Source organism: Chanos chanos, chromosome 9 (genome assembly GCF_902362185.1).
Source record: "Chanos chanos chromosome 9, fChaCha1.1, whole genome shotgun sequence".
In the NCBI taxonomy this organism is placed as follows: domain Eukaryota; kingdom Metazoa; phylum Chordata; class Actinopteri; order Gonorynchiformes; family Chanidae; genus Chanos; species Chanos chanos.
This window is the reverse complement of record NC_044503.1, coordinates 38983340-39005999: the sequence shown is the minus strand read 5'-3', so window position 1 is coordinate 39005999 and position 22660 is coordinate 38983340. Positions and strand designations below refer to the sequence as shown.

Genomic DNA, 22660 nt, shown 5'->3' with positions numbered 1-22660 from the left:
CAGAGCTGAGGCGATAGTTTCACAGGACTGCTGAGTGAGTTTATAGTCTCTGAGTCTACACAGGGAGAAGGAAAACAAAACACTGACTTTTTAAAGACTAAAATGATCCTGTAAATCACTTCTAGAGCTGGACTTCGGTGACATTTTATCATAACATTATTAAAAATGTTAATCCAGACATATGGTTGTTATAGTGACTATGAACAAACTAAAAAGTAACTGAGAGGTGTTCTGCACCGCTGACTCGCTACAAACAATAAAAATCCGGCTTCCAGGCATCTACGTTAAATCGTTTATTTCCACAGATCAAAACAAGACTATTTCAGACGTCAAACCTGAACACTAGCATAGCAAGGTAAAGCAAAGCAAAGGAAAAACCATGAGCATCTAAAACAGTAAGTGGGTCAACAAAAAATACACACTCCCTACTCCTCCCCTCTCCATGCTGCCATACCGGTGAACAGGTGAATATGTTCCCTCATTCTTTCAAATGCTACCTACACCTATAGTTGTTTTATAGAAATTTTGATGTTATAACCATCCTCCACATTCAGATATTGACATTACATTTATAGTTGCCCTGTACACACAGCATTGCCCAGGACGCATCTGAAATATATGCAATACCAAGCCAATGTTCAGACACTGCTATTAATGTCTTTGTGACCTGTCTAAACACATCAACTTTGACTACACATTGCAGAGGTTCTAAAAATGATGGAAATTACTGAATAGAGAAAATGACTGAGGTCACTTCCGTAGTCGGTTACTTTATATGTATTGTCCAAGGACATGCCAAAATATGACCAGGGAATTCCCACCAATTCCCCTCCAAATAAAGCTTCTAAAGAGTGGGTGTTGTGAAGTGAAACTGAAAACTCACAGAGCTTTTCTGCAGCACCTCACAGCTGGGAGCAGTCTCCTACGACCCTCATCTGATGTCTTGTATTTCTTCAGGTCAAACTCATCCAGCACCTCCTCTGACATCAGAAACATGTAGGCCAGTGCTGTGCAGTGTGCAAGTGAGAGTTCAGTTCTGTAATTTTCAGACTTGACAAAAGCCTGAATTTCTTCATGGAGAGAGTGATCATTCATTTCAGTCAGGCAGTGCAGTAGATTAATCCATCTCTCAGGTGGGACACCATCTTTATTTAACTCTTTGATGTAACGGCTTATTTCCTTGATGCTCTCCTGGTAGTTCTGTGTGTGTGTCAGCAGGCCTTGTAGGAGTTTCTGGTTGGACTCCAGTGAGATGCCATGAAGGAAGCGGACAAACAGATCGAGACATCCATCCTTACTCTCCAAAGATTTATCCACAGCTTTCTTCAGCAACTCATCCAAGGAAAAGTCATTGGAGTTTCTATCTCTCTGCAGATACTTCAGTACCTCCATGTTCTTGTTTACATAGCAGTAAAACGCATAGAGAGCAGCAAAGAACTCTTGAACACTCAGATGCACAAAGCAGTAGACCTTCTTCTGACGAAGCACAGATTCCTCCTTAAAGATCTCAGTACAAATCCCAGAGTACACTGTGGCCTCACTCACATCAATGCCACATTCTCTCAGATCCTCTTCATAAAACATGACATTGCCCTTCAGCAACTGATTAAAAGCCAGTTTAGCAAGTTTCAGAAACATCTCCTTGCTTGATTCCAGAAGATTCTTTGAGTCTGCCTCAACTTTCTCCTCATATTTCTGCTTCTTCATTTTAGTCTGAATGAGCAGGAAGTGTGTGTACATCTCAGTCAGGGTTTTAGGGATCTCTTTAACATTGTCTTGACGCAGCATTTCCTGAAACACAGTGGCTGAAATCCAACAGAACACTGGGATGTGACACATGATGTGGAGACTCACTGATGTCTTGATGTGTGAGATGATTCTGTTGGCTTGACTCTCATCACTGACTCTTTTTCTGAAGTATTCCTCTTTCTGTGAATCACTGAATCCTTGGACTTCTGTCACACGACTGATGAACTGAGAGGGGATCTGACTGGCTGCTGCTGGTCTGGAGGTTATCCAGATGAGTGCAGAGGGAAGAAGATTTCCTTTGATGAGGTTTGATATCAGTATATTCACTGATGATGTTTTGGTCACATCACACAGCTTCTCATCAAAATTCAGCTGAAGTCGACTCTCGTCAAAACCATCAAAGATGAACAGCATTTTACAGTCATTATATTTCTTTGCATCCAAGTCTTTCAGTTCTGGGTGAAACTCTAGCAGGAGTCCATGAAGACTGAACTGTTCATCTTTAACCAAGTTCAGTTCTCTAAAAGGAAGAACCAACATGAAATCAGTGTCCTTATTGGTCCCTCTCTCTGCCCAGTCCAGAATGAACTTCTGCACAGAGACTGTTTTTCCAATTCCAGCGATGCCCTTGGTGAGTACAGTTCTGATTTCTGGCTTTTGTCTTTCCCCTTCAGGTTCCTGACTAAACAAGGCTTTTTTCTGTTCTTTAGGTCTGTTGGTTGAAAAGGATTTGAAGATGTCATTGCAGCTGATTGGTTTGTCTTGAGAAACCCATTTCCTGGATGTTGTTTCAATCTGTAAAACCTCATGTTTCTCATTCACTCCTTCACTCTCTCCCTCTGTGATGTAGAGCTCTGTGTAAATGCTGTTGAGGAGGGTTTGGTTTTCTTTCAGTGCGACACCTTCATATAAGCACTCATACTTCTTTTTCAGGGTGGTTTTATGACCCTCAGTGATTCTCAGCAGGACATCATCTGACTCAGACATGGACGTGTTGTGTTGGATATTTTGGCAACATCCAGACTGATCCTCAGTTAGATCTGTCTCCACACTGCAGGGAGAGAGAGAGAGAGAGAGAGAGAGGGGTGGTTAAAAAACATAATGTCTCAGAACCTGCTGACACAGACCACACCTGGACTGATCCTGGATCAGACATGAGTTTCCATATTTGACAGATACTTTCTTTGGGAGACATATGACTCCATCAAGGCTGGCAGGCTGAACCCTTCCCATCAGCCTTGTAGTTGAGTTTAGGACTCATATACAGTTGGGATGATAGTGATGAAGTGTAACAATAATGATTGACAGCTGGTGAAGAATTCCCACTACACAGGGTTTAATCATTCAGAGAGTGGAGCTGATTGAACAGAGGGGAATGGGAGAGTTTCACTAATGGAAACCAAACAGGACAAACAAACTTTATGTACATGTCTAACTGATATCAGACAATTTAACATTTATAAAGGAAACTAATGGGACTATTAATAACGGAACTGTATCCTTGTTGGATGAGAATGATTTGAATGGTATGTACTGAGTGTGTACTGAGGTCTGGGAGAATTGAGCAGGTAAGTCAGTGTAGAATATACAGCATATCATATGTCATAAACACTGGTCAATGTGACAGAGTGACAATAAGGAATCATCTGCTGAAAACTCATCTGAGAATCATTGAAGAGTTTACAGGTAAAGTGACTGAATCAGTGTGTGGCATTTCCTGTTGTTTGGTGACCATTTAATCAGATCAATGTTTGGTTTCATGACAGCCAAGAACTACAACATATGAACAGCATTTTGTTTGTGTTTTAGTTTCACTCTCTTTGATTGCAAATATCTGAATGAAAATATCCACACATCTCACTGTAACCTGTGTGATCTCTCTTTAGCTGGGTTTATACACACTGACATTATAAGCATGAATATATTATTCCAGTGTTAATATCAGTTTCTATTATACATATAGTTAATACAGTATAAATACAGTCACTCACTGTGACTCAGAGGGGACTGGTTCTCTGCTGAGTCTTGGAGGTTCATCTATGGATCTGTCACTCTTCATAGACACACAGCTGGGTACTGGAGATCCTGGTCTCTGTGTCCTGTTGTCACAGGTAGACACACACACACACACACAGTCATAAACAGGAGTGTGTATGGAGACCAAATATACAGTATGTGGTGGCCACGTTGATTTGTTTGTTTCTGTTCAGATTCACTCAATCTGTCTTAAAAACTGAACTTCCCAATAAACTCCTCATCTGTCAGGCATAACTCTCTTTATGTTACTGACATAAAGTCTGTGTGTGTGTGTGTGTGTCATGTGTGTTTGTGATTAATTAACAACATATAATTTAATAAAACAGAAGACTGTGAATGGCTGCCCTCTGCTGGTCACAGTCAGCCCTGCACCTTAAGTAGACAAAACACAAACTACTGTAATTGTCTCACATGGTTTACAAGATGCAGTTTCTGTGTCTTCATCCACACAGATCTATGTCTCCATATACAACATACTGACACTGATATATTATTCATAATATCTTACACTGTCTCCATATACACATCAAACAGGACAAACAAACTGTATGTACATGTCTCTGTTCTCATTTCTAACTCATATCAGACAATATGACATTTATAAAGGAAACTTATGAGACTATTAATAATGGATATATGTGAGTGGTTATGAATAGTTGGGCTGATCAGACAGGACTCCCTCCCTTTGACTTTCTTTAAACATGACTAATGTACTGTCACTTTACACTCTGTCTGTTTTTAAACTGATCCATTTAAACTAAACTGTGTTGTGTTCAGTTCTCTGTTGGTCACTTTAGTCTGTGTTTAACTGATCCATTTAAACTAAACTGTGTTGCGTTTGATGATGGACAATGAGGCAGTTTTATCTCTGACTCAGAATTTAAGACAGAAAATGAATCTTTGATCAGCGTTAATGCCAATTAAAACACTAAATCATCCAAATAATTGTTATTTAAATCTTTCTCCACAGTTCTGATGGTTGTCCTTGCAGTGTGAACTGTGTCCTTGTTGGATGAGAATGATTTGAATGGTGTGTACTGAGTGTGTACTGAGGTCTGGGAGAATTGAGCAGATAAGTCAGTGTAGAATATACAGCATATCTGTGAGGGTTTGACGGACCAAGACCCAATCGCAGACCCACTGGGTAAAATAAGATTTATTCAAAAAACAAAAATCAATCTCAGAAACAGTGTCCAGTCCAAGGTCAGATCCAGATGTGCAGAGAGCAAACAATTCCAAGACGTAAGGCAAAAGATTGGTCAAAAACAGAGTACAAACAGGGTCAAAGCCAGAGATCCACAGGGCAACCAAATCCGAAACGTCGAGCAGAAACAGGTCCAGGTAAACACAGTAAAACTTACAAATCACAGGGGGCAGAACTCACACAGGCAGGAACAGACAGAAAACGGTCACAATCTGACAGAGAACAGATACCAGCACAGACTTAAATACACAGAACCATTGACTTCAAGGACAGGTGATTGGTGGAAGCAAATGAGGCAATAATAGAGATCAGGTGAGGGGCGGGGACAGGAGAACACAGGAACAAACAGAAGCACATGGCAATACACAAACAAAGGCACATGGCAACACAATACCCAGAATGGCCAGTAGGGCGGCCAAAAGACAAAGTCCTGACAGGAGTACTGACAGTACCCCCCCCTTAACGGACGCCTCCAGGCGTCGTAGCAGAAGGAGTTGGATGTCGGCGGCGGAAGTCTCTGATGAGCGTGGGATCCAAAATGTGCCGGGCTGGGACCCAGCACCTCTCCTCAGGACCGTAGCCTTCCCAGTCTACGAGGTACTGGAGCCCACGACCTCGGCGACGGACATCCAGCAGCTGGCGCACTGTGTACGCCTCTGACCCATCAATGAGCCGGGGGGGTGGAGGGGGTTTGGGGGCAGGACACAGGGTACTACGAACATATGGCTTGATCCGGGAAACATGAAAGGTGGGATGAATGCGTCGAAGAGTAGTAGGAAGCTTGAGCCGGACTGCTGTGGGGCTGATGACTCTAACGATGGGGAAGGGTCCGATGAACCGAGGAGCCAGTTTGCGGGAATCTACTCTGAGGGGAAGATCTCGGGTGGACAGCCACACACGCTGTCCCCGGTGATACCGTGGAGCCTTGGAGCGATGCCTGTCAGCATGATGCTTCATCCTAGCCACGGCACGAAGAAGGGCAGAGCGTGCGTACCTCCATGTCCGGCGGCAGCGGCGGATGAATGCCTCGGCAGAGGGCACGCCAACTTCCTCCTCCTGGTCTGGGAATAGGGGAGGTTGGTAGCCAAGGGAGCACTCGAATGGGGACAGGCCAGAGGATGAGGATGTGTGGGAGTTGATGGCGTACTCTGCCCAGGGTAACTGCTGGCTCCAGGAGGCAGGATTCTGGGAAGCCATGCACCGCAACACCGTCTCCAGTTGTTGGTTAGCCCGCTCGGTCTGGCCATTGGTTTGTGGATGAAAACCTGAAGACAAACTGACGGATGCACCAAGAAGTTTACAAAAGGCGTTCCAGAAATTGGAAGTGAATTGTGGACCCCTGTCTGACACCACATCACTGGGTAGCCCATGCAACCTGAACACATGCTGTATCATGAGGCTAGCAGTTTCTTTGGCAGAGGGAAGTTTGGGTAGAGGAATGAAATGTACTGACTTGGAGAAGCGATCCACAACGGTGAGGATAGTGGTGTTACCATCTGATGGAGGCAGACCAGTTACAAAGTCTAGCGAGATATGGGACCAGGGTCTCTTGGGAACAGGCAGGGGTTGTAACAGGCCAGCAGGGGGCTGGTTGGAGGTCTTGTTCTGGGCACAGACCGAGCAGGCTGCAACGAAGTTATGGATGTCATCATGCATGGAGGGCCACCAGAACCGCCGACCAATGAAGGCCTTAGTTCGTCTGATTCCAGGATGGCAGGACAGATGGGATGAATGACCCCATTGCAAGACCTGTGAACGGACAGAGCTGGGAACATAAACACGGTTAGTGGGGCACTGGCTGGGGCCTGCCTCGTTCAACTGGGCAGCGCGCACAGTGGACTCTATGTCCAACTGTGCAGCAGCCACGAGACAGGAAGATGGAAGAATGGTATCTGGTTCTTGGGGACTCTCAGGAGAACTGAACCTTCGGGAAAGTGCATCAGGTTTTATATTCTTAGAACCAGGACGGTAGGACAGAGTGAAGTTAAATCTGGAGAAGAACAAGGACCAGCGAGCCTGACGGGAGTTTAGTCTTTTGGCGGTGCGGATGTATTCCAGGTTCTTGTGATCAGTCCAGACCAAGAACGGCACACGGGACCCCTCCAACCAATGCCTCCATTCCTCCAGTGCCAATTTAACCGCCAGCAACTCCCTGTTGCCGATGTCATAATGCTGCTCCGTGGGAGTGAGGCGGTGAGAGTAGAAGGCACAAGGATGGATTTTATGGTCCTTAGGGGAGCGTTGAGAGAGGACTGCTCCGACGCCAACATCCGAAGCATCCACCTCCACAATGAACTGAAGATCAGGGTCAGGCTGGATCAGGATGGGGGCCGAGGTAAAACGTTGCTTCAGGTCACGGAAGGCTGTTTCTGCTGCAGGGGACCAGAAAAATTTGACAACTGTAGAGGTTAGGGCAGTGAGGGGGGCAGCCAATGTGCTATAATTACGAATGAACCGGCGGTAAAAATTAGCAAAACCCAGAAAACGCTGAAGCTCCCGACGGTTAGTCGGTGTAGGCCAACCTAACACTGCCTTGATCTTTTGCTGATCCATCTGAACACTACCAGCTGAGATTACATACCCGAGGAAAGAAACTGTATCCCGATGAAACTCACATTTTTCTGCTTTAACAAAGAGCTGGTTCTCCAGCAGTCGCTGGAGGACCCTGCGGACATGAGAAATATGATCAGTAAGGGACTTGGAGAAAATCAGAATGTCGTCCAGATAGACAAAGACAAAGTGGTTAAGCATATCCCTGAGAACATCATTGACCAGGGCCTGAAACACAGCAGGTGCATTGGTTAATCCAAAAGGCATGACTAGGTACTCATAATGGCCAGAAGTGGTATTGAAGGCTGTTTTCCATTCATCCCCCTCACGGATCCGGACCAGGTGGTAAGCATTGCGGAGATCCAGCTTGGTGAAGACTGATGCCCCCTGTAGCAGTTCAAAGGCTGAGGTCATGAGAGGAAGAGGGTAACGGTTCTTAATGGTTATATCGTTGAGGCCCCGGTAGTCGATGCAAGGACGGAGGGATCCGTCCTTCTTCTCAACGAAGAAGAACCCTGCGCCTGCGGGTGAAGAGGAAGGACGGATAATACCTGCAGTCAGGGACTCTTGAATGTACTTATTCATAGCCTCCGTTTCAGGTTGGGACAGAGAGTAGAGGCGCCCCCTGGGAGGAGAAGTGCCAGGCAGGAGATCTATGGCACAGTCATAAGGGCGATGTAGGGGTAAGGATGTGGCCCTGGACTTGCTGAACACGGCCTTCAGGTCCATGTACTCGGAAGGAACGGCTGAAAGATCTGGAAACTCTTCAGGAGATTCAGGTTCTGAAAACAGAGGAGTCTGAGCATGACGGAGGCAGTGAGAGAGGCAGAATGAACTCCAGCCCACAATTTTATTGCTGCTCCAGTTTATGTGTGGGTTATGTTTGGCTAACCAGGGGTGACCGAGGACAATGGGAGCTTGAGGGGAGTCAATGACATGTAAGATTAACTGTTCATGATGATTGCCAGAAAGACTGAGACTCACCGGAGTGCTGACATGGGTTACGTTTGCCAATCTCTGTCCATTCAACGCATGGGCCACCATTGGCACCTCAAGCGTAGAAGTGGGCAACCCCCACTGAGCGGCCAGGCAGGAGTCGATGAAGTTCTCCTCAGCCCCGGAATCAACCAATGCCAAAATTTCGAGCCGTTGGTCCCCCCATTCAAGAGTGGCAGGAAGAAGTGTGCGTTGCATCGAGGAGAGTTTGACAGGAGTCACGCCCATCGGTACTCCTCCTCCTACTGGAGAGCGTCGGCTTTTTACTGGGCAGGTGGCAATGAAGTGACCCGGCTGACCACAATACAGGCAGGCACGGTCGATTTGCATGGGTTCAGGCTCAGAAGTGTGGAAATGGGATGGGGATGAAAGACATGGGAATGGCGGTTGATTGGCTGGAACTTTGGTGGATGCCCTCAGAAAACCCCCAGGAACTCTACCTTGGTGGCGCTGCTGTAGCCGTGAATCAATTCGGATGGCCAGGCCTACCAAGGCCTCACAGGTGTCGGGCAGGTCCTGGGTGATTAGTTCATCCTTGATGTCTTCGGAGAGGCCGTTCAGGAAGGCGTCATAAAGCGCATCTGGATTCCAACCACTGGAGGTGGCCAGAGTCTGAAAGTCAATGGCGTAATCGGACACAGATCGGCGCCCCTGGCGCATGTGTAGCAGTTCACGGGCAGCCTCACGCCCATGTTTTGAGCGGTCAAATACTCTTGTCATCTCCTCAGAAAAAGACAGAAAATTATTACAGAAAGGTGATTTGACCTCCCAGACGGCTGTTCCCCACTGCCTCGCCCGACCAGACAGCTGAGTGATAATGTAAGCAACTTTAGCTCGTTCAGTGGGAAATGTAGAAGGTTGCAGCTCAAAAATAAGTGAACACTGAGACAAAAAAGAACGGCAAGTGCCAGGCTCACCCGCATATTTTTCAGGAGGAGGCAGGCGGGGCTCGTGGACATGTGGAGAGGGCAAAGATGGGGAGGTCAGGGTATCCGAAGAACTTGTGGTTGGGACGTGTGGGCCACTCTGGGAAGGCCGGAGAGACTGGATATGGACTGTTAATTCTGCGATGTTGGCAGCAAGCGAATCCAGGGTCTTGCTTAGGGAATTCAGCTGGGCTTGGTGTCTTCCCAGCATTCTTTCTTGCTGTTCCAGGGCAGATTTCACATGACTGGGGTCTGCTGGGTCCATCTTGGTCAGATTGTACTGTGAGGGTTTGACGGACCAAGACCCAATCGCAGACCCACTGGGTAAAATAAGATTTATTCAAAAAACAAAAATCAATCTCAGAAACAGTGTCCAGTCCAAGGTCAGATCCAGATGTGCAGAGAGCAAACAATTCCAAGACGTAAGGCAAAAGATTGGTCAAAAACAGAGTACAAACAGGGTCAAAGCCAGAGATCCACAGGGCAACCAAATCCGAAACGTCGAGCAGAAACAGGTCCAGGTAAACACAGTAAAACTTACAAATCACAGGGGGCAGAACTCACACAGGCAGGAACAGACAGAAAACGGTCACAATCTGACAGAGAACAGATACCAGCACAGACTTAAATACACAGAACCATTGACTTCAAGGACAGGTGATTGGTGGAAGCAAATGAGGCAATAATAGAGATCAGGTGAGGGGCGGGGACAGGAGAACACAGGAACAAACAGAAGCACATGGCAATACACAAACAAAGGCACATGGCAACACAATACCCAGAATGGCCAGTAGGGCGGCCAAAAGACAAAGTCCTGACAGGAGTACTGACAATATCATATGTCATAAACACTGGTCAATGTGACAGAGTGACAATAAGGAATCATCTGCTGAAAACTCATCTGAAAATCATTGAAGAGTTTGAAAATATCCACACATCTCATTGTAACCTGTGTGATCTCTCTTTAGCTGGGTTCATACACACTGAAATTATCAGTATGAATATATTATACACAGTGTTAATATCAGTTTCTATTATACATATAGTTCATACAGTATAAATACAGTCACTCACTGTGACTCAGAGGGGACTGGTTCTCTGCTGAGTCTTGGAGGTTCATCTATGGATCTGTCACTCTTCATAGACACACAGCTGGGTACTGGAGATCCTGGTCTCTGTGTCCTGTAGTCAACAGGATCCTCCTCCTCACACTGTCCAGACTGACTCATTCTACAGACAGTGTTCTTCTCCTCTCTGTCCCCACAGTCAATCCTTTTAGTTTTCTCCACTCTCACAATGTCCACTGAGACCTGTTCAGACAGTGCAACTGTTTTGGTCCTGTGGACACACACACACACACACACACACACACAGTCATAAACAGGAGTGTGTATGGAGACCAAATATACAGTGTGTGGCGGCCATGTTGATTTGTTTGTTTCTGTTCAGATTCACTCCTATCTGTCTTAAAAACTCATTTAGTCACTATCTAAGCTGCTTATCCTAATTAGGGTCACAGGGGGTGCTGGAGCCTATCCCAGCATTCATTGGGCAAAAGGTGAGGAAACACCCTGGACAGGTCATCAGTCCATCACAGGGCAGACACACAGACAAACACATTCACACCTAGGGGCAGTTTAAGTACACAATCATATGTTTTGATTTGCAGACAGATCTCACAGTCAGATGTGGAAAAGAGTTTATCTGAACTCTGTTATACTGTCGCCACCTACTGGTCAGTGTACGCAGGATTCCACAAGGAGAAAGTGAATTTAGGTCCTATTTCACCTAGTGCAAACGACAGTTTAATGATTATCTGTGCAAATAGCAATGTAATTAAAGCTAATTAAAATCATATAATGGCCCTTGAACACGTTTTAAATGTTTCTTATAATCCTGTTTTGTGAGTGTCTTTGGGATTATACGGAGCTACACAGTCTACATTTCAAAAGTGTTGACCGATTCAAAGGTTAATTAACAAACAAAACAGGTTTAACATTAAGCCATGCGTAATATTCGTGTGTTTAAACGTTTCCTTCCATAAATATGAAATGTTATGTTTTGTCCATTTTTCTACCCGCACATGTAAGAAGGAGAACTTTAAAAACAAAGACAGCAAATCTCTTTCAGCAATTTAAGCAATAACAACAAACAAGAGGTGAAATCATTTATGGCCATTCTGGATCTTTCCCGTCAACTAAATGAACAATATCGGCGTTGATAACTTGTCATATATCATATCATTTCATCCTCAAGAGGGAGCGCTGGCTGAACTCATGACAGTTCAGGGCCACATAACGCGTTTTTTTTTAATATAACACAAACCGAACCAAACGGATCAGTGGAGTGTGACACAAAAGACATAAAAGTGTTACATGACTCTGTAAATCGATTCAGTTATGAGTTTCATGTTAGGGGTGTGATTACTTAAAGTGCGACCATTCGGTCAACAACACATTACTAGGCCTAATTCGACGACGTCACAGACTAAAACTTAGTGCGTATGCTTCTTAGTGACAATAGTAGAAGAATAGTCTCTTAAAATAGCTTCTTATATTCTTATAAAACAATACTTCCTCTGACTTCGAGAGATTTCTTTGTGGTTGATATGTTGCTTCCTAATAGCAAATTCGTCCAGTTAATCAGATAATCCAAGTAGGACATGAGAGGTATTGTTCCTTGTTACCAGATGATCGGTTGAGAAATAACTTACTCTCTTAAACTCAAATAAAATCGCTTTAACAGCCAAGAAGGGCACAAAAACATCAGTATCATTATATAGATATATAGATATATATATAGATATATATATACATTTTTTTCTTTATATAAATAACAGATATAATATTTTAAGCGATTAAGTGTGTTCAATTCAAAGCATATTCACAGGCCGTGTTCCGTGTTTCATCAGCTGAAGTTTTGATCGGTTGATCTTATATGTGACGATTTAGTAGATCATGCTGTTACCATTGTTTTAGGAACAATCATCTACATGTAATACAACAATTTTTAAACACTTACCACAATACTTCACAACGTTACACTATTTCTCATTTCACTCGAAGTTCTTTTTCTGTTGAAAATGGCGCTGGGAACAGAGCAACATTTACTTTTGCTTTCTCTTTCAGACTTCCGGAAAGTGCTGCCCGATCGCTTAGGCCCAATAAGAATTCCGTCTCAAAGAACCCTAGTGGGGCACACATTTATAAATAACTTCGCTGCTAAGACAAATGTCACCTCCACTTTAATTCTGAATGAAAAACTCTCCCTCTGCAGGTGACATTTCTCAAAGAGACAGGTGTCCCATTGACATTAGTTAGAAGTACTGTGAATCAGGGAATATGGCTGACTTTTAGGTACTGCGAGTCCCGTATGAAAACTTATTGTTTGTCCCATATGCAGGATGGACGGTAGGGGGCGCCATTTGTAAAAACTTGCCCATTCTTTTTTCCTGCTCAGTTTCTGCACATTTAGCACTGCCAAATGTAAAAACAATGCACTACAATTGTCACCTTGACTGTAAAATAGTGGAGTACATTTTCTACTGTTTGGCTGCTAGCGTGCTAACACCAGCCTAGCATTCTTGCTAACCTTATTTGCACAGCAATAGTGTGTTGATAGTTCACGTTTACGTTACCTCTCTTTATCTGCCACTATGTCTTGCTCTCTCTGCCTCGCTCTCGTAGAGAAGTTGTCTCTCCTAGAGAGACGTGTCCGTCAGCTAGAACAAGGCAGCGCTAGCCCTAGTTTTATTACTATAGATACGACGGGCACCCCAGATAGCATTAGTTTAGCCTCTGAGCCGATTAGCGGCTCAGTCTCTCCCTTTAGTGCAGTTTCGCCGGCGGAAAAGGAGTTTGTTACGGTCATGAGTGGCAGGAGGTCTCGCCGACGCCGACACCAGCCGTCATCCGTACGGCCCGACTCACAACCGCTGCCGGTGGTGAATCGCTATGCTACTCTTGTTTCTCCTGCTTGCCGGCCCGGGTCCTCCACCTCCCACGACCGCCCCAAGCCCCGTACCTTAGTTATAGGGGACTCAGTGACCCGAGGGATTAGATTAGCAACGCCAGCGACTGTTACCTGTCTCTCCGGGGCCAGAGCTCCCGACATAAAAGCTAACCTTAGGGTGCTGGCAAACAGGAATAGCCGTATCGATAAGGCACACCACACAGACACTAGCTATGACAATATCGTTATTCATGTCGGCACCAACGATATTAGAATGAGGCAATCTGAAGTCACAAAAGTCAACATAGCTAGGACTTGTGACTTCGCCAGAAAGATGTGTCGGCATCGATTAATTGTCTCTGGCCCTCTACCAGCTAGGGGTAACGACGAAAGATATAGTAGATTACTGCAACTGAATCGCTGGCTGGCGCAGTTTTGTTTAGATCAGGGATTTGATTTTGTAGATAACTGGCCCTCGTTCTGGGGTCGACCTGGCTTGCTAAAAGCGGACGGCCTGCACCCTAATGGGCATGGCGCTGCTGTTTTATCAGGTAACATAGATAGATGTCTGAGTCAGCTATGACATCTTCCACTACAGCGGGCCAGGTCGCAGGTGATTACAGAACCTGCTAATGAAATCCCCTCAGAGGCTGCTGAGTTCCATGAACCAATGACTCCTCTCCTCCAGCATAAGGCAAAGATTAATTTGACTAGTTATTCATTTAGTGGAGGGGCTTCAGCAGAGACTAGCTCCCTCTGTGAGCCTGGTCCTCATTCTGCCTTAGTTGCTCAACATAACTCGCTCTATGGTCATCCCTCTGTCAGCAGCAATTTGGCTTTTGCTATTAGCGTACTCTCACGCCCTCGCAGACCACGTCGGCCTAGATTTAGACAGCCTATTTCCCACAATAACTTAATTCCTATTCAACTGACCCCCTCTTCCGATTCGATCGTTGTAAGCCCAACAACCCTGAAGTTCGGTTTTATTAATATTAGATCACTCTCCCACAAGGCCTTGCTGGTCAGCGACCTTATTACTGATCTTAGCCTTGACATGATGGGTTTGTGTGAAACTTGGTTGAAGCCAGATGTTTATTTTTCTTTAAATGAAGCCTCACCCCCCAATTATTCCTTTTCACATGCTGCTCGAGCAGCGAAGAAAGGTGGGGGTGTAGCCTTAATTTATAACACTGAATTCTCGCCTAGCATCTTTAATGCACCAAATTTTACCTCCTTTGAGCTGCTCTCTCTGAAACAATCCTGCTCTACCTCACCCTTCCTCATAGTAGTGATCTATCGGCCCCCTGGGCCCTATAGTCAATTTCTCGATGATTTCACTGAATTGATCTCTAGCATTATAACTACGGTGGATAAAATCATTATAATGGGGGATTTTAATATCCACATCAATGATAGCTCTGATTCTCTTAATAAAGCATTTACTTCTATTTTAGACACTTTTGGCTTCAACCAATACGTCTGCGAGCCCACTCATTCCAATGGCAACACCTTAGATCTTATTCTAGCTCGCGGCCTAACCGTCTCTCATGTGGTTGTTTCTCCCTATTCCACTGCCTTATCTGACCATTTTCTTGTCACCTTCCAGGTCACGCTCCCCTCTCCTCCTGTAGTCTCCACCGTGGTTCGTCGCTGCCGCCGCATTAATGCTTCCACCACTGCCGCACTTGCTAACTTACTTCCTGCTGCCCTCAGCTCTCTCAATGATCAACAAGGGTCTTTGAACGATCTGACAGACAGTATAAACTGTACCCTCCGCAATGCTTTAGATACGGTAGCACCATTAACGCAAAAAAATAGGCGTAAACATAGAACACCCTGGTTTAATAATGATACACGTGTATTGAAGCAAGCATGCAGAAGATTTGAACGAAACTGGCGCGCCACTAAGCTGGAGGTCTTCCGCCTCGCCTGGCATGATAGCTTAATAGCCTATAAATGCGCCCTCTCCACGGCCAAATCCGCCTATTACTCAAGAATAATTAATCTTAATAAAAACAACCCGAGATTTCTATTTGATACAGTATCAAAATTGACCCAGAATCACTCCCCTCAATCCAGTTCTATTACCGCATGCGGCTTTGTCGATTTTTTCTCACAAAAAATAGACTTAATCCGTTGTGATATTAAAAACAGTCAACAAAATCAATGCGCCGGTATACTCCCCATCGCTGCCCCAGAGCCTAATCAGGATGTGCACTCTTTAACCCAATTTGAGCCTATCTCCCTAGACGCGCTCTCCAAACTGGTGCACTCCGCTAAACCAGCCTCTTCCCTGCTCGATCCCCTACCTCCTAAACTTTACGTAGAACTTTTCTCGATCCTCGGCCCTACAATCCTCAACCTTTTAAATTTGTCAATTAAGTCGGGCGTTCTACCCTCTGCTTTCAAAACAGCCGTGATTAGCCCCCTACTTAAAAGACCTAACCTCGACCCAGAAAGCTTGAATAATTATAGACCAATCTCTAATCTCCCGTTTCTTTCTAAAATACTCGAAAAAATTGTCGCTGCGCAACTCATCGCATACATGTCCTCCAACAGCCTCTTTGAAGTGTTTCAGTCAGGCTTTAGGCGTTTTCATTCCACTGAAACCGCACTAACTAAAGTGACTAATGATGTATTACTAGCCATGGATGCTGGTGATACCTCATTACTTATTCTTCTCGATCTGAGTGCAGCATTCGACACAGTCGATCACACCATATTGTTAAAGCGCCTGGAAAATCAAATTGGCGCCCGTGGCCTGGCGCTCTCTTGGTTAAAATCTTATCTCTCAGAGAGAAAGCAGTGTGTCCACTACAATAATGTGACATCTGAGTATCGAGAGCTTAACTGTGGTGTCCCTCAGGGGGCGGTCCTTGGCCCTCTCCTTTTCTCTATCTACATGCTCCCTCTTGGAGACATTATTCTTAGCTATCACATTAACTTCCACTGTTATGCTGATGATACTCAGATCTACTTACCAATCAAGCACAGTGACCGCTCTGAATTGGCTAACCTTGAGGCGTGTCTCTGTGCCATTAAAAATTGGATGTCCTCAAACTTCCTGATGCTTAACGCAGGTAAGACAGAAATGCTAGTCATTGGACCCCCTGTGCATAAGCATCTTTTTAGTAATCTTCAATTAAAATTTGACAACTGCATTCTCTCGCAAAATTCTACAGCTAAAAACCTTGGTGTGATTTTTGACTCTAGTCTCTCGCTTGTCACTCATATCAAGAACACTACCAAAACGGCCTTTTACCATCTCCGCAATATCGCCAAAATTAGGCCCCTACTATGTTTAGCTGATGCAGAAACCATTGTCCATGCATTTGTCACGTCTCGCCTCGACTACTGTAACGTTCTGTACTCTGGCTTGCCCGCCTCTAGCACCAGAAGTCTTCAGCTTGTCCAGAATGCTGCTGCCAGAATCCTGACCCGAACTAGGAAGTTCGATCACATCACTCCCGTCCTGGCTTCCCTTCACTGGCTCCCAGTTCACATGAGGGCTGATTTTAAAGTCCTCCTATTAACATTTAAAATTCTCCATGGGCTTGCACCGGCCTATCTTTCTGATTTAATTACACTCTACGCCCCCCCCCGCACCCTGCGCTCTCAGGCTGCTAAATTATTAGTTGTTCCAAAAGTTAAAAAGAAGTCTGCTGGCCATCGCGCCTTTGCCTACCGCGCACCCTTTCTCTGGAACAGCCTACCTATAGATATTAAAGAGGCAAACTGTCTTGCTACCTTTAAAACCAAACTTAAGACTCATTTATTCTCCGTGTCGTATGATAGCATAGTCTCAAACTAATCTTCCGGTATAGCTCAGTCTCTGCTGTAGTCTCTCCTGGCATAGTTTAGCTTAGTAGCTGCCGGCTTAGATACCTCTCATCTTCTCTCTCTCCTCCCTCTCCTCTCCTCTGCTCTTATCTTAACCTGATCAGTTGCTGTCATTAACCTGCTCTCTTCTCTTTGTGTGAGTGATCGATGTCTGCGCCTGCTTCCTGGATGTGGCACCTTCCCCTGACCGGCTGAATGACTTTGTGCCCTGCTGTCCCTGGCCCTGCTCCCCCACGTGGCCCTGCTCCTCCTGCGCCCTCCTCAGCTACTACTCTTGCAACTTTCAATACAAAATTATCTATAAAATTACTTTTCTTATTTCATCTGTTAAGTGCCGCTACTCCAATTGCTCTCCTTCCCTCCCTCATCTCCTGCATGGCTGTGGCTCATCTGTTTTGAGCATGAGTGTCTGGTGTGAATGTGGCTACTTTCTCTTAGGTGTCTCCCCCCCCCCCACCCTCCATGCCATCCCTCTTCACCGTCATCCCGATGGCTGCTGCGGCTTCGTGTCCTCCTGCGCTGCTACAGCTGTGCCATCCACCCCAACTGAGCCCCATGCTGTTGTGTCATTCCTCATACTACCTACCAGTTGTGTTCTCATTTATTATCACTCTGTTGTTTTGTAAATTGCCCTCTGGGCTGGCACCTACTGCACGCCTGGCTGGCCTAGAAGGGGTCTCCTCTCTTTGTGGTCCTTCTCAAGATTTCTCCTATTTTTCCCTAACGTCTGGGTTTTTTGAGGAGTTTTTTCTTGCCCGCTATGAGGATCAAGTCAGGGGGTGCCACCCTGCTCTGTTTTGTTGTAATCCTGTGGGCATGTAAAGCCCTTTGAGACTGTAAACAGTGATATTGGGCTCTAAATAAACTTAAACTTGAAACTTGAACTTTGGTATGTTACACTAACCTGTGATATATCATTGGCTCCTATTCACACAACTGGACTTGTACCGGTTTCATTGGAAATCAATTCTCAGATGGAGGCATATTCTACAGCACTGTGAATGGACATCAGGCCCCCAAAAGACACACAGTGCATCTTTACAGAGAGCAAAAAGAGAGAGAGAGAGAGAAAGAGAGAGAGAGACAGAGAGAGAGAGAGAGAGAAAGAGAGAGAGAGAGAATGAGTGACAGTGTTAGAGTTAGCACATCTGCATTCACTGTGTTACTGTAAACCTCACCTGACTAAAAATGATATTTGAAACAAAAATCCATTAAAGATCAGGTGGAGACAGGCTGCTCTTTGTTTTTAGAAACATGTGAGGAAATCCATCAAGAAAGACTGTATACAAGTTTTTAATTGCTAGAGGGGCCTTTTGGGAACTTATGCAGTTGTTGTGCTTGTGTGAGACATAAACTGACTTCAAGCTTATCTTAGATTCTACATTAGACTTGTAAATGGGGGGAATGTCTAATATCTATGTTGGTTGTGTGTTCTCTAATGTTCCTTATAAGGGCCTGCTACACAATTAGATTTTTTTTTCTTTCAGTCATTTCAGCAAAGCAGACATCTGACCAACCTTTCCTCCATAACTGACAGTGAAAAGAATTAGCAGTAAACAGGATGACAAAAAGAATGTTAAATACAAAACTTAAGTCAGATGACTTCAATTCTAATTCAGAGGCTCCAAACCTGGCCTTGACTGATACAAGACAAACAAGTGGTGAACAGTTCATCAATACTCTCTTCAGATCGTCCTCACTCGCTGGATCATTAACTCACTATGGAAACACAAGGACACAATAACATGGCGTTACAATGTTTCTTTACTGACTACATCATTCAGACTATGAAGTATCACCATAAACATGAGACTGTCTGTCATATGCAGTACTAACAGTGTACACCAGAGGGCACTCTCATCAGTCTTCCATAACTCATTCATTACTCATCACTGGCCCCAAACTGGAAGAGGGTTTATTATTTCCCTCCTCTGTTCTGACAGACTGTCCCACTTGTCCTCAGACTTTTCTGGCGTTAGAAATGCTTCTTCTATCAATTTAGACTAGAGGTGGGTATAATGGAGACATAAGAAACAGACCTCCATGAAATGAACTAAGAAAATAATGGGAATTATCAAACATTTTCATTAAAAAAAATTCTTTTCTGTATTTTTCATGACATTAATATGGCACTAAGAGGATTTTCAAGTAAACACAAACAATCTTCTCACTTCTCACTCCAGAAATGCTGGAAAGACCTTCAGAGCAGAACAACTGCTGAGTCCCTCCCTCTTTTCTGTTACTGACTGAAAACTCATCTTTTCACTGTCTTCTTCATCTTACACCATCCCTGTCTAGCTATCACTCCACAAACAAGCAAACAACACTTTTTTTTTTTAGAGATCCTTACTGGTGCTTTGGAGAACTCTATTTAGCTGTTTTGCTTCAGTTCATTTTTAGGCTTTTCAGCACTTCCTTTCACTTATTCCTTTATTCATTCATAATCATATTGTATCAAGACAGAATAATATCTATAAAACATTAATATTAATCATTTACAAACCATTACACTAAAACAGTAACAGTAACACTGCACTAACACTAACATTGGGTTAATGTACTGTTTAGAGTTGATGTTTAACGTCACTGCACTAACACTAACACTAACATTGGGTTAATATACTGTTTAGAGTTGATGTTTAACGTCACTGCACTAACACTAACGTTGGGTTAATATACTGTCTAGAGTTTATGTTTAATGTCACTGGAGTGGAGGTATCTATGGAAACAGAACACTGCGATATGACTGGTCAACAGAGGAGACAGGTGAGGACAGAGGTGTAACAAAAGTGCTTCTTTATATTCAACCTGTAAAGCATCACCACGGGTGTGACTCTGTCAGTCTTATGCAGTACCAACAACATACAGCAGAGGGCACTCTCACCACTATTCCACAAATCATTCATTATTCATCGCTGTCACCAAATCAGAACTCATATTATCACTGTCCTCTTCGGTTTACTGCACAGTTCAGTCATTAAACAGTCAGACAAAACTTTGATAAAGGCACATTTTTTAAAAGTCCTGAAAATGAAAGTAATTTGAAATGTTTTGAAAAGTTAACCTTTAAAAAGCCTTACATGAGAAACAATGAGTCTCATATGGTCCCAGAAAGAGGGAACCTGAACCTCTGAGAGATGTGTAAATATGTGAATTCACACACTTCATTATTTTGTCCTGATTAGATTTACTGAAATGAAACTGATCAGTTCTGTATGATGTTTAGTTCTGACATGTGACTGAACTTACTGTTCTGGTGTTTGCTGGGTTTTCATCAGTTCCTCTGTTACAGAGTGTCCTTTATCCATCCACCACTGTTAACACACGCGCGCACACACACACACACACACACACACACACACACACACACACACACACACACACACACACACACATACACACACACGAGGAGAGAGAGAGACAGAGAGAGAGAAATAAAAGACTTGTGTGATTATTAAAGTATATCATTACTCTGATCACATTTAGACTGATACAGTGTCAGTAATGAGAACAGTAATAGATGATCAAACCTGTAGAAACTTGTCAGACTGATGAATGTCTGGAGCAGATTTCACTATTTCTTCATTCTTCTTCCTGTATTTAAGTAAACTCTCTATCACACTCTTTTTTCCTCCATAGGTTTCACTGTTTTCCTCTCCTCCTCCTCCAGCTGTTTCTTCACCTCCTCCTCTTTCTGTCTCAGGAACTGATGCAACTCCTCAAACTGAGCAGAGATCTGAGCTGGGAGAAGTCTGGATTTCTCCTGTCAATATTAAACACGTTCACAAACCCCAAGATTAATGAGGTCTGTGGTGATAAATAATGACTTTAAATGTAAACCTTTAATCACAAGTAAGTGTTAGTCACAAGTGAACATAAAACTGTCTCACCTTATTTGTCCTTATATTTTCAGTTTGTGTCTTAATGAGATTTTGCAGTTTTGTGATCTCAGCAGTGGAGAATCCTAAAGCACATTTCACTTCATCCTGTGTAGGAATTACAAAAATGAAACAGGGTTCTGTGAAGTATAGTTGGAGAATTGGGAACTGAAACACATGACCAGTAGAGGGAGCCAATAGGGCTGACTGAATTTACGTGAAATCACGTGATTTGTTTACAATTTAAAACTGATGACGGACAATTAACTAAAAGGAAAAATAACAGGTTTTCTACATTATGTGAAACAAGAAAAATACCATTATTACATTTATTCCTAAATTATCAAACCACAAATACTGAGAGATCTGAGAAGTTTGGTAAACTTTGTAATGACAGTGTTCTGTAGGGTCCTGGCCGCCTCCCTCACAGGTTTAAAGAGGTGTCCTCCAAATCTGCAGTGAATGCAGGGAGTGTGCATGTCACTTCAACACAAGTCAAGTACAGCTTTATGAACTCGGCCATGTACAGCACAGCACACAGCACAGACCAAATAACATCCTCCATGGACCGTATGGTGCAGAACAGATGGACAGCAACACGTTCAGGAGGACAATTAAACACACTCTGTTCAAATAAAGGGCTATGTTAAAATGATAGAAAAACACTCTAGTAAAAGGACTATATTACTGGGGGTTGGTTGAGGGGCATGTGGAGGACACAGTGCAGTGAATATAATACTGGGGAAACACTGAAAGTAAAAGCTGTTATACACTCCTATGAAACCAGGGAACTTGAACAGTGTTGTTGTTGACTCCAGCACAATGACAGCAAAAAAGCATCAGCAGTCAGTGATCAGAGGTCACACTGTGTAAAAGAGGCTGGATGCAGCTGCAGTTCAGTGTGTCCTTTAACCTTCAGCCTTCATAACAAGAGCATCACAACGTCCAGAACGCAGGTCGTCAAGAAAAAGGCAAGAATAAAACAATGTGACGTGTGGCAAACTCCAAACAAAGCTCCACAAAGAAAGAGGGAAAATGAAAGAGAACAAACACACAACTAAACAAGCGCTGCATCTGAACAGTCTCTTTGGCTTGGAAGGTTCCTGACTGAGTGAAATGACCCAGAAGTGTCTCAGTGGCAGTCGTGATCAGAGTGGTTTGAATTCTCTAAGTGTTAATGAAAGGTGGTTCAATGCTTTCTTTCATACCTCCTTTAACATAGGGTACAGTGAACCGCTGATCCTCAACTCCAGTCCTGAGGGCCCACTGTCCTGCACGTCTGGGTTTGAACTCTTCATCATCACCGTTAACTGAGCTGATCAAGGACTTGATGATTAACTGACCGGTGGAATCTGGTGTGTCAGTCCTGAGTTTAAACAAAGACATGCAGGACAGTGGGCCCCCAGGAGTAGAGTTGAGAATCAGTGCACTGGACCATCCTTTAGGAAAGTAAAGGAGCAGTACCTCCCAAAACTGTTCACGAAAACAAACGATCAGCATGACAGACAATACGATAATGACATCCGCAT

The 22660-nt window shown here is 44.1% G+C and overlaps 2 protein-coding genes across 2 annotated transcripts in view; both read right to left on the bottom strand.

Moving 5' to 3' along the window:
- The window catches only part of LOC115821769 (nuclear factor 7, brain), a 282027-nt gene that overhangs the window by 57743 nt on the left and 201624 nt on the right, over positions 1-22660 (bottom strand).
- LOC115820530 (protein NLRC3-like) lies at positions 880-2982 on the bottom strand. The gene is made up of 2 exons (XM_030784146.1): positions 2882-2982; positions 880-2800 (listed from the first exon to the last, which is right to left on the bottom strand). The coding sequence occupies exons 1-2, from the start codon at positions 2980-2982 to the stop codon at positions 880-882; spliced, it is 2022 nt and encodes a 673-aa protein (XP_030640006.1).